Genomic DNA, 13,573 nt, shown 5'->3' with positions numbered 1-13,573 from the left:
CCATAATAACATAGTGCGAAATAACTGTTCACTTAAAAATACAGTGAAAGACTACATACAGTAAAATACAGAAATACGTAATTCGAGATTTAAGGCATGCAACATAATGATTTTTGATAAATTTTATTGCATTACGAGTAAAAAAGATATTTAAAAAATAATAATTATGTTGAGTTTTAAAAAACAGCAGAAATATAAGTGCTCTGTGATTTATCATTCCAAATTGTGCCCTCTATCTGTTTCCCTATAGCCTGATGTAATGTTACCTTCCCATTATTCACAGCACTCTTGCAAAGATTCCATCGCTGGAGCCTGTGGGGTCAGAAGATTCAAGAGAGAGCTATGATGAGCCAAGTGATGCAAGCGACACTGAGAGTCAGTCAAGCAACGAGTTACATGTCACGTCGGAGGAGGAGAAGTGAGGGAAAAGTACTTATGTTTTGATCCTAGGACCTCGGTCCTCGGTCTTTTGATCCTAGGACCTAGGTTGATTGCTATAAAGGTGATATAAGAGTACATGATGGTTCCAAATCATGGGTTTTTGGCAACATCTATGTTGGTACTTTCTTGTTAATGTGGAAATGTATCAATCAGTACTTTGGTAACCAAATATGGATTGCGAGCTATGGAAAAGGAAAAGCCGTCCAAGGAAGTAGGGAATACACAAGAGCCACAAGAAAATCTCTTCCACATTTGGAAAAATCTGGATCTGACTGTCGATGTCTTCACGGGTTCAAGCACTATATGAAGCAATGGTCATGCTTCCAGATAGTAATATCGATGTCGTCCATTTCATTGTGTTCGTATCACAGATTGTTAAAAAAAAAAGTTTGGCAACAACAGGCTGTTCAGTTCAGACAGGGCACCGTATATCCAAGGGGCCAATAAGAAAACTAAAAACTTGTTGCGTCTCAATTTGTTAAATAAATAAACAGATGATCACTGAACAGGTTAAGGGCAGAATGTGAAAGATTTTTAAAATGTTGTCAACTGTGCCATGGCAAATAGTTGGCAGAAATGAATTTTACATGCGGAGGGACAGGAGTTGGCGAGATCAATCAAATGCTGTCTGAAGGATAGGAGGATGACTGGAGATGCCATTGAGTCGATTCCCTGAAGGACTGGAGGGAAGAGCAATTGGGAGGCGAAATTCCTGCTTTGTCAGAAGATATCAGCCTCGGTTGAATTAAAAGGCTTGTAGTTTCCCCTCGGAGCGGAATACAACCTTTCTTATTCATGACGATATCTACAACCCGTCAGAATCATAATACATTGGGTTTCCACTTGCTTGATGGATGAGACAACAGCTGCCTCAAGCATTGGCCTTAAAACCAATTGAGGATTTTCCGATAAATACTGGCCATGGAAATAATATACCGGTGCGGTTGAAATTGCCATTGCGCACACAATCGGAGCGATCGCAGGGGCTGTGCCGTGTGAAGCGCAAAATCTATCTGGAGAGAAGAAAATCAGTAAAATGTGAATTAAAATGTCATATGCAAGAAAGATGTTACACCATTAGCACTCGAGCTACCGCCGAGTTTTTATATCGCTCGACTTGTTCATGGAGCTGGCCCTTCTCTCCGCAGTCAAGTTTCATACGATGCGCCATTGCGTTTGGCAAAACGTCCGTTAAAAAACATGTTGAGCTTTCGGAGGTTTTCAAAGTCAAATATTGAAAAGCCTCTCGGGCCTATAGCGTTTCAGGGTAATGTTTAAACGCCATAAACATTTACAATGTGCTCCGGCTTACTCAACCAAAGGAGTGATATAATGTACAACATGGACTGTATTAACGTAATTGTGCTTTACACGTCTGTTTATCATTTGTAGAGGCAAATAACCAGTGTTTTACTACAACATTCCACCGTTTCACTTGATTGTCGTTGTTGGTATTGAAGCTATTTTAGAGACACTCACACTGGCAGGTCCTGTGGTTATAATATTGCTACAAACATGAATTTTTTTTTTGTATACTAAGTCGAGGCTCGTGTAAGAGCTAAATCAAAGAACATATAATAAAAGGATCGGAAGACAAGAAGGGACAGAGAGAGGGAAGCACAACTGTAGAAAACAGGGACATCAGGAGATCTGTGGAAGGGAGAAGGCTGGGTTGTGGTACACGGGATAAACAAAATGGACACTACTAGGACTTTCAGGAAAGAAAACGGAATTTGAAGGATGTGGATTTGGGGTGTTTTAAAGGGGGTAGAAAAGATCAAGGTTTTGGATGGGGAAAGATAAGAGACGGTGGTGAACAGCTGTTTTGAAGACCTTGAGGGAGGAGTGGGATTTTTAGAGAGTGAGGGAGTTTGTTCCAGAGGCGGGAGAAAAGAGGAATGAAAGAGTGAAGGTGAGCAGCGAGTCTTGATTTTGGTAGTTTAACCATAAGAGGGTTGCTGGCAGATCTTGTGCGTCCTGCAAGAATATTTGGGGGACAAAGCATAGAGAGAGCTGGGGGAGCAAGGCCGGAGAGGAGTCGGTAGAAGACAGAAAGACCACCTACCTGCCTGTGGTGAGTGAGTGAAAGGCCCTCAGAATCAGCTTCATCGCGGGAGATTCCAATTGTTCTGAAAGATTTGAATTCAACAGCGTGAAGCTGAGCTGGATGTGAGGCAGGAGCACCAGCCCAGAGCGGAGAGCAGTATCCATCAAGCTGCGGATGAACGCTTTGTATGTGGTGAGGAGGTCAGTAGTGCCAAGGAAGGACTTCGCACGATGGAGGATGCCCAGTCGGAGACTGGCTTTGGAGGCAAATTTGGAAATGTGGTTTTCCCAGGAAAGGTCATGGCAGATAGTGAGACCCAAAATCTTGAACAATTTATTATTTTTGTTCCTTTAAAATAAAGACATTGCAAAAGGCCATGCAAGCTAAATTCTAGAGACGTTTGAATGTACGCATATCTTGCGTTCACATAGAAAGAGTTTATTGCGTTCACATATTGTTTAACAGTTGTCTTTGTCATGACTCCAAAGTACCTTAATGCAGAAATTGTAATGTTTCCAAATGACCCAATGTTATGGACGCAGTGGAGAATGCATATAAATGCTTCATCAGATGTTATGTTTAAGTCTGCCTTTGTGAATCTTTTAGCATGTTTGTTTTCGTACCTTTGATGTGTCTTCTTCATGGAATATGTTTGCACATTAGCAGATAAAGCCATAGCACAGCACCAGAACTTCACATCGAGGTCTTGATCTGGAGGAAGTAATTAATGCAGTCCTTTTTTGTGCTGATGATTCAGTGATTGAAATAAAAACAACATTACACATGGTCAACTGTCATGTGATTACTAACAAGCATGATTGCTTTTATTATGTTCAGACAAACAGGTCTGGCATCATTTTCTTATTGATTAACTACATGCAAATAAAGGTTGGTTTGCAGGTTTTTTTGTGTACAAAGTCGAGGCTCCTGGAGGAAGAAGAACATAGAATGGATCAGCATGCAACAACAAAAGGAACAGTATAAGGAGATGGGGGAGTGCCACAACAGCAGGGTTGAGGGACAAAATAGAGAGAGACTTGGATAAATAAAGGATGTGTGGAAGAGGAGGATATACGGGCTGGACAAGTTGGATATACAATATGGAATAACTGGAAATTTTGAAAGAGGTGGGCTTTGGGATGGTTGTTGGGGATGACAAATATGATGGTTTTGAATTGGGGACAATCTGAGATGATGGCGAACAATTGTCTTATAGACCTGGAAGGAAGAATGACATTGAACAGAATGTGGAAGTTGGTTCCACAAGTGGAGAAAAAACGAGGAACAAATGAGTGGAGGTGAGCAGTGATCCTGGGCTTTGGGACTTTCTCTAGAAGGGGGTTGATGGTAGACCATGTGTGCCCTGCAAAAACCTAGGTGGGGAGAGAGGGGGCATGAAGCAAGGAAAGAGCAGAGGGTGCAAGAAAGGAGGCGGTAGTAGAGAGAGAGATGGGAGATTGTGTTTTCACTTGGAGTGGGGAGAGGTTTATGTCTTAGAGTTGAGAAGGGGTAGGTTAGGACTTGGGGTTTGTGAGAAGGGTGCGGGGGAGTTGTGGGCTTGAAGTCACATTTTGCATTCCGTGCAATTTCCACGGGTCCCTGCTAGTTCATTTAATAATGTTCATTGTTTTCTTTTTCTTTTTCTGCTCCCATTTTAGTTGCGGACACCACAATGCTCATTGATCATGCTTCTCCATCTCCTCCTGTCAGTCCCCAGTCTTCTTGCAATACCAAAACTTATAAATCTATCACCACCGATCCTTCAATCTAATCTTAGGACTTCTACCTCTCCTTTCTGACAATCCCATCTCCATCACTCTCTCTCTCTCATCAGCTGACCAAACCAATTTAATATCCTCTCAGCTACTTTCTTCTATGCTAACGCAATCTTCACTGACCCTATGATGTACTGATTCCTGTCCTGATCTTGTCGTTTATTTCTCGATTCAATAACACTCATTGAGGAGCTTATATGGACTTTCGTATTCCAGAAACTTATTTTAAAGATAGATAGGATTTTACAACATGCAGAAATCTCCTAATACAAACGAAACAGCAGAAAGCTCGATGCAAACTGAATAATCAGATAAATTAACAATTCAAAACTCGAGCGGATGGTTAGATTCAGAGTTGGCTCACAAAACTGCGCAATAATAGAGTGTTTCACGGCAAACATATTTTTTCAGTTCCCAAAGCATGTGTTTTGTGGGAGATTAACTACTATTCAAACCCTCCCAAAGAATGTTCTAAATAGTTCCACAGAACATATATTAGGGAGACCCCTGAACATGGATAACCGCTCTTGGGGTTGGGCCACATTTAGAAATGGGACAAAATGATTGGTCTCCAAACTCCTTGTATGACATCACTATCTGGTACCCACCCCACTTTGGAGGACTGACCAGATGACATATTCGACACTTTGCCGCAAAGCTTTATGAAATTCAAGGAACACAGCAAAATGAATAGACGAGTAGTAATCGACTTCCTTTCCTGCCATTTTTAGGTTGATATATTCGAGGAAGCATCTGTCACGATTTCTGTGCTTTATCCGATTTCTGTGCTTGGATACTGAGTTAGGATATCCGTTTTACTGAATGTCCCTAAAGCTAAACTGAAGGATGTTGGGCACAAGGAGGGGATGGAAGTGTCGACTTGAGGTGCTTGAACTCTTGGTTGCGTGCTGCGCTCGCTTGGAGTAATTGTTAATTTGTAGGGTTCTGGATTGAATAAACTGCCTTTGGAAAAAAGCCGTCTCCTGATCCTTTGGTTCATCTTTTTATAAGGAACACCCACAAACATAAATAGGGCGTTAAACTGGTGGCAGAGGTGGGATTCGAACCCACGCCTCCAAGGAGACTGGAGCCTCAATATACATAGGGTGTCATAGAATGCATTGCTCTTTGGAGCTATAGTATATAACAGGTATGAACAAACGAGTAGTTGATGATCATTGTCAAAAAGCAATGCCAGGAGTATTTTGAACACTTTTTATTTTAGAAATGACATAAATTACAACATTAAGATGTAGTGAAAGTAGTGAGTGGTAGGCAAGTAACAGCTTCGCATTCATACTGCAACTCCTCATTGATCTTTCTCTCGTGGAGCCTATTTTTTAGAGAAAAAAAAATCAGCCAATGAAAAATCACCACCTGGCTACAAGGGTACGGTTTATCCCTGCTCAATCTCCAGCATCCTCCAAACCCTTGCGTCATATTTACCCTCACCTACCATCATGGAAACATATACAGTCATGGCCAAAAATATTAGCACCCATACACTATTTTCAAATAACTCACAATTTTCTCTATTAATTGAAATTGACAAAAGTATTGGGTCTCCACAATTCTTTATTTCACTGTTGATATTACAGAACCTTTGTTTTTGATTCAGAACTTGATATATCTTTTTAAATCAGAAAATAAAAAGAAATGGCATTGACAAAATTATTGACATCCTAGACTTAATATTTGGAAGCACATCCTTTGGACAAAATAACTGCAGTCAAGCACTTCCTATAGCCACGAATGAGCTTCCTCCACCTCTCTACTGTCAGTTTGGCCCACTCTTCTTGTGCAAACTGCTCCAGTTCTCCCAGATTTGAAGGGTTCTTTCTCCCAGCTGCTGTTTTCAGATCTCCCCATGGGTGTTCAATAGGTTTAGATCTGGACTCATTACTGACCACTTCAGAAGAGTCCAGCGTTTTGTCTTGAACCATTCCTGGGTGCTTTTTGAAGTGTGTTTGGGGTCATTGTCCTGCTGCAAGACCCATGACCTTTGACGGTGACCTAGCTTTCTGACACTGGGTTAAACATTGCGCTCCAAAATGCCTTGGTAATCTGATTTCATGATGCCATGCACACATTCAAGGCACCCAGGGCCAGAGGCAGCACAGCAACCTCAAAACATCATTGAACCTCCTCCATGTTTGACTGTAGGGAAGGTGTTCTTTTCTTTGAAGGCTTCATTTTGTTTTCTTTAAACATAGAGATGATGTGCTTTATCAAAAAGCTCTAATTTGGTCTCCTCTGTCCACAGGACATTCTCCCCAAAGGAATTTGGCTTGTTCAGGTGTGTTTTGGCAAACTCCAGTTGGTCTTTCTCAGCAGTGGAGTCCTCCTGGGTCTCCTAGCATAGAACCCACTTTCATTGAGTTGGCGACGGATGGTGCAAGTTGAAACTGTCATACCTTGTGTCTGAAGGTCAGCTTGAATCTGTTTGGCAGTTGATTGAAGTGCTTTCTCCACCATTTGAACAATCCTTCACTGCAATCTTCAATCAAGTTTTCTCTTGTGGCCACATCTAGGGAGGTTGTCTACAGTGCCATCGGCCTTAAACTTCCTGATAACATTGCATATGGTGGACACAGTAACATCAAGCTCTCTGGAGATGGGCTTGTAGCATTGAGATTGTCCATACTTGGCTACAATCTTGTGTCTGACCTCCTCAGACAATTCTCTGGTTTTCTTTCTTTTCTCCATCCTCATTGTGGTACACAGTGAAACAAATCAGCAGAATGACTCCTTTTTTCTATTCAAACTGGGTGAATGAGTGATTTTTATATTGCAGGCACCTGTAACTCAGCACAGGTGAGTTCATTTCCAAAGTAAAGGAGAATCACTTGCTTGAAATCTAATTATTTCTAACAACTTCTAAAAGGTGCCAATACTATTGTCCGGACCATTTTAGGATTTCTGTGTGGAATAAGCTAAGATTTAGAAATCTCTTCAGATTTTTTGTTTTGTTCCACTGCAAACAAAAGAAATACATATGTGGATGCCAAAATATTTTTTTATTTCAATAATTTTCTGGAAGAAATGGTGCATTGTTTGAAAAAAGTGCAAGGGTGCCAATATTTATGGCCACGACTCTAGCAGAGAGTTGTGTCATCCATAATATCTGCACCCTCCCTCTGTCGAGATGTCAAATATTTCTCAGCTGGTCTCAAAATAATCATTGGTGCTGGTGAGTCAGCGGCAAGAACCGAAGGGCGAGAGCATCCTGACAGCGCATCTCACTCCGAAGTTGCAAATAAACCATTTATCCACGACTTCAAAACAATGGCTGACACTTCAGGCATTCAGTCTCAGTAACTGTTCCATTTAACAACCAATAAAGAACCAGTCTAGACTGTTATGTAATTCCTGGTGATTTACATTCATTTATCTTTTAGTTTCTCATGCACAGTAAGCTTCAGAGGAAAGGCGATAAAGACAGAACAAGTTGGTTGCTTGTTCTCTTTGGAGGCGTGGGTTCGAATCCCACCTCTGACACCAGTTTAACGCCGATTTATTTCGAGAGTGTTCCTTCTAAAAAGATGAACCAAAGGATCAGGAGAGCAGGATTTTTCCAAAGTAAATGGAGGAAGCTAATTCAGTAATGTCAAATTGACATGTCTATACATACTAAATACAAAACCAACTTTTCCAAACACACAATATCTAACACTTTTTAAAACGTTAATCTCAGGTTCATGGGAAACTTTATACAGAACGCCCACCGAGTATATTAGTTGATAGGAATGTACTTTTACGTGAATAACAGGACGACAGAAGATAACTAGATGGTATTCATAGAATACTTACCCTGCGCAGTCAATTTGGTGCAAGCCAACTCTTCTGTTTTTGAATGTTTTTTTTTTCTTTAATCCAATATGGCTGCCAGACCACGTAAGCGATTACATCATAAATTTATATTCTCTCATATAATTGTTGCATAGATCAATGATCATGCTCAATAAAATTTCAAACTGATCAGACGAAGTGTTGTCCCTGTCGAATTACGACGTCATAATTATGGCACCAATGACGTCAGCGTTAAGCACACCTATTCCCCATTATAGGTATGGGTTTTATAAAACAAGAAAGCAGCCATGTTAGTATCAGATTGAACTATAAGTCCTATACACAGGATCTACATGCGGAGTTCTTTACAATGAGCCACGTTTAAATTTTTTCCATGTAGTCAGGTTCACTATGTTAACAAATATAATTTCGTTCAAAATTTTGGGAGATTAGCAAACTTGTACATTTTTGGAATCATCAGAGCATGGAAAATCCGAAAATCGATGCTGGCATTTGCACAGACACCTGCATGGCCGCCATTTTGGATTTTCAAAATGGCCGCCATAAAATACATATTTTGCACGATCTCGGCTTCTAGTCAACCTAGAAACTTAATTAAATATGCTAATCCTATGTTTTCTGGGTCAAGGAATCCAATAAAGGCCTCAAAATAGTGCTCAGGATTATAGAAAAGCAACAAACAAAGGTAATTGAAAACCATTGTCTTTATATTTGTGATATAACTGTATTACATAATACATGATATTGCAAGTCCTTTGAAGTTATAGATATGGGTTTATAAAGCAAGAAAGCAGCCTTGTTAGTATCAGATTGAACTATAAGTCCTATACACAGGATCTACGAGGTCTATACCGTTCAGGAATATGCTTTTACAGATCTTCATCACTGTCCTGAGTGTCATTTTCGCAAAGGTGTCTACGCAAATGTAAACATTAATTTTTGAATTCCTCGTACTCTGAATATTCCAAACATGTATAGTTTTGCTAATCTCCAAAAATTTTGAACGAAAAAACATAGTGAACCTAACTAATGGAGCGGTTTTGGAGATGTAGATGTGCGAAGTTTTTCCAAGATGGCGCCTGTACCACGTGATGTATGACGTCATAATTATCATTAAAATATTATACATGAGAAGGCGCTCCTATGGTGAAAATTTAGTCTCAATGGAACCAAGAATTGCAGAGAAATCAAATTCATACTGATCGCATCAAGCGTTGTACTTGTCGAATTATGGCATCATAATTAAGGTACCGATTATAACATCATTAACATATCTTATTCCCCATGGCTCCTCCATACTTGGCAATGAGCCATGTTTCAATTTTTTTCATGGAGTGGTTTCGGAGATATAGAGGTGCAATGTTTTTCGATTTTTCCAAGATGGCGCCTGTACCACGTGACCTATGACACCATAATTATCATTTAAATAATCTACAGGAGGGCCACTCTTATGGTACAAATTTTGTGTCCATTGGATGAACAGTTGCAAAGGAAATTTTTTTTTCATACTATCTGATCAGTTCAAGCGTTGAACTTGTCGAATTATGATGTCACAATGAAGACACCGATTACATCATCATCAACATATCTGATTCCCCATGAGGAGTACTTGACAATGAGCCTTGTTTCAACTTTTTTCCATTGAGCGGTTTGGGAGATATAGGGGTGTAAAGTTTTTCCAAGATGGCGTCCGTACCACGTGACCTATGACGTCATAATTATGAATAAAAAAGTGTAGAGGCGGAGGCGCTCCTATGGTAAAAAAAATTCGTGTCAATCGGACCAACTGTTTCCGAGAAAATAAATTTTAAAAAGCAGACACGCCACACGTACGCCACATGTGCGGACGCACCCGAATGCCTAAACCTGCTTTTCGCTTCGCGAGCCCAGGGAATAATGAATTTTTAAAATGCAGACAGCACACGTATGGCACACGTACAGCACACAGCACACATACGGCACACGTGCGCACACGATTGCTTAACCTCGCTTTTCGCTTAATAATGATAGCGCATGGTAATGAGAACAAATGGAAGCACGAACAAGCCAATCCAAATCCTTCTTCGTAACATACTTCATGACACAGTTCACTTGCAGCAGGCATTGGATCGTCTTTTGTATCGTTTTGTTGATTTATGCCCAAAAACAGGCAAAATACCGACGTCATGTCGATGTAGCTTCATTGAGAAAAGATTCCAGTAATGGTGGATATATCTATACCACTTACACTAAAAGTTATCATTTTGAGCTTGCTCTTCATCTCACAATATTTCAGAGGGTTCAGTTCTTCCTCATCTCATGAGATTTAAGAGGGTTCGGTTCGTCCTCATCTCATGAGATTTAAGAGGATTTGGTTCATCCTCATCTCCTGAGATTTAAGAGGGTTTGGTTCGTCCTCATCTCACAAAATTTCAGAGGGTTCGGTTCTTCCTTATCTCACAATATTCCAGAGGGTTCGGTTCTTCCTTATCTCACAATATTCCAGAGGGTTTGGTTCTTCCTGATCTCACGAGATTTAAGAGGGTTTGGTTCTTCCTCATCTCACAATATTCCAGAGGGTTCGGTTCTTCCTTATCTCACAATATTCCAGAGGGTTCGGTTCTTCCTAATCTCACAATATTCCAGAGGGTTTGGTTCTTCCTTATCTCACAATATTTCAGAGGGTTCGGTTCTTCCGCATCTCACAAGATTTCAGAGGATTCGGTTCTTCCTTATCTCACAAGATTTCAGAGGGTTCGGTTCTTCCTCATCTCACAATATTCCAGAAGGTTTGGTTCGTCCTCATCTCATGAGATTTCAGAGGGTTCGGTTCTTCCTCATCTCATGAGATTTCAGAGGGTTCGGTTCTTCCTTATCTCACAATATTCCAGACGGTTTGGTTCTTCCTCATCTCACAAGATTTCAGAGGGTTCGGTTCTTCCTCATCTCACAATATTCCAGAAGGTTTGGTTCGTCCTCATCTCATGAGATTTCAGAGGGTTCGGTTCTTCCTCATCTCATGAGATTTCAGAGGGTTTGGTTCTTCCTCATCTCATGAGATTTCAGAGGGCTTGGTTCGTCCTCATCTCACAATATTCCAGAAGGTTTGGTTCTTCCTCATCTCACAAGATTTCAGAGGGTTCGGTTCTTCCTCATCTCATGAGATTTCAGAGGGTTTGGTTCTTCCTCATCTCACAAGATTTCAGAGGGTTTGCTTCTTCCTCATCTCACAATATTCCAGAAGGTTTGGTTCTTCCTCATCTCACAAGATTTCAGAAGGTTTGGTTCTTCCTCATCTCATAAGATTTCAGAGGGTTTGGTTCTTCCTCATCTCACAATATTCCAGAGGGTTTGGTTCTTCCTCATCTCACAATATTCCAGAGGGTTTGGTTCTTCCTCATCTCACAATATTCCAGAGGGTTTGGTTCTTCCTGATCTCACGAGATTTAAGAGGGTTTGGTTCTTCCTGATCTCACAATATTCCAGAGGGTTTGGTTCTTCCTGATCTCACGAGATTTAAGAGGGTTTGGTTCTTCCTCATCTCACAATATTCCAGAGGGTTTGGTTCTTCCTCATCTCACAATATTCCAGAGGGTTTGGTTCTTCCTGATCTCACAATATTCCAGAAGGTTTGGTTCTTCCTCATCTCATGAGATTTCAGAGGGTCTTCCTCATCTCACAATATTCCAGAGGGTTTGGTTCTTCCTCATCTCACAATATTCCAGAGGGTTTGGTTCTTCCTGATCTCACGAGATTTAAGAGGGTTTGGTTCTTCCTCATCTCACAATATTCCAGAGGGTTTGGTTCTTCCTGATCTCACGAGATTTAAGAGGGTTTGGTTCTTCCTCATCTCACAATATTCCAGAGGGTTTGGTTCTTCCTGATCTCACGAGATTTAAGAGGGTTTGGTTCTTCCTCATCTCACAATATTCCAGAGGGTTTGGTTCTTCCTCATCTCACAATATTCCAGAGGGTTTGGTTCTTCCTCATCTCACGAGATTTAAGAGGGTTTGGTTCTTCCTCATCTCACAATATTCCAGAGGGTTTGGTTCTTCCTCATCTCACAATATTCCAGAGGGTTTGGTTCTTCCTGATCTCACGAGATTTAAGAGGGTTTGGTTCTTCCTCATCTCACAATATTCCAGAAGGTTTGGTTCTTCCTCATCTCACAAGATTTCAGAAGGTTTGGTTCTTCCTCATCTCATGAGATTTCAGAGGGTTTGGTTCTTCCTCATCTCACATTATTCCAGAGGGTTTGGTTCTTCCTCATCTCACAATATTCCAGAGGGTTTGGTTCTTCCTGATCTCACGAGATTTAAGAGGGTTTGGTTCTTCCTCATCTCACAATATTCCAGAGGGTTTGGTTCTTCATGATCTCACGAGATTTAAGAGGGTTTGGTTCTTCCTCATCTCACAATATTCCAGAGGGTTTGGTTCTTCCTCATCTCACAATATTCCAGAGGGTTTGGTTCTTCCTCATCTCACGAGTTTTAAGAGGGTTTGGTTCTTCCTCATCTCACAATATTCCAGAGGGTTTGGTTCTTCCTCATCTCACAATATTCCAGAGGGTTTGGTTCTTCCTGATCTCACGAGATTTAAGAGGGTTTGGTTCTTCCTCATCTCACAATATTCCAGAAGGTTTGGTTCTTCCTCATCTCACAAGATTTCAGAAGGTTTGGTTCTTCCTCATCTCATGAGATTTCAGAGGGTTTGGTTCTTCCTCATCTCACAATATTCCAGAAGGTTTGGTTCTTCCTGATCTCACGAGATTTAAGAGGGTTCGGTTCTTCCTGATCTCACGAGATTTAAGAGGGTTCGGTTCTTCCTCATCTCACAATATTCCAGAGGGTTTGGTTCTTCCTGATCTCACGAGATTTAAGAGGGTTTGGTTCTTCCTCATCTCACAATATTCCAGAGGGTTTGGTTCTTCCTGATCTCACGAGATTTAAGAGGGTTTGGTTCTTCCTCATCTCACAATATTCCAGAGGGTTTGGTTCTTCTTCATCTCACAATATTCCAGAGGGTTTGGTTCTTCCTCATCTCACAATATTCCAGAGGGTTTGGTTCTTCCTGATCTCACGAGATTTAAGAGGGTTTGGTTCTTCCTCATCTCACAATATTCCAGAGGGTTTGGTTCTTCCTGATCTCACGAGATTTAAGAGGGTTTGGTTCTTCCTCATCTCACAATATTCCAGAGGGTTTGGTTCTTCCTCATCTCACAATATTCCAGAGGGTTTGGTTCTTCCTGATCTCACGAGATTTAAGAGGGTTTGGTTCTTCCTCATCTCACACAATATTCCAGAGGGTTTGGTTCTTCCTGATCTCACGAGATTTAAGAGGGTTTGGTTCTTCCTCATCTCACAATATTCCAGTGGGTTTGGTTCTTCCTCATCTCACAATATTCCAGAGGGTTTGGTTCTTCCTCATCTCACAATATTCCAGAAGGTTTGGTTCTTCCTCATCTCACAAGATTTCAGAAGGTTTGGTTCTTCCTCATCTCATGAGATTTCAGAGGGTTTGG

The 13,573-nt window shown here is 40.9% G+C and overlaps 1 protein-coding gene across 3 annotated transcripts in view; it reads left to right on the top strand.

Moving 5' to 3' along the window:
* The window catches only part of CCDC102A (coiled-coil domain containing 102A), a 90,409-nt gene extending 87,135 nt beyond the window's left edge, over nucleotides 1-3,274 (top strand). For all 3 annotated transcript variants that reach the window (XM_068128710.2, XM_068128711.2, XM_068128713.2), the window contains one exon: nucleotides 284-3,274. In XM_068128710.2, coding sequence (XP_067984811.2) covers nucleotides 284-422 — 139 coding nt within the window. In that variant the 3' untranslated portion in view covers nucleotides 423-3,274. The remainder of the gene's footprint in view (nucleotides 1-283) is intronic.
* Nucleotides 3,275-13,573: the final 10,299 nt, after the last annotated feature.

This window comes from Myxine glutinosa, chromosome 9 (genome assembly GCF_964187855.1).
Source record: "Myxine glutinosa chromosome 9, kmMyxGlut1.1, whole genome shotgun sequence".
Classification (NCBI taxonomy): domain Eukaryota; kingdom Metazoa; phylum Chordata; class Myxini; order Myxiniformes; family Myxinidae; genus Myxine; species Myxine glutinosa.
Note: the sequence above shows the minus strand (reverse complement) of the source record. Positions and strands in the feature narration are given on the sequence as shown.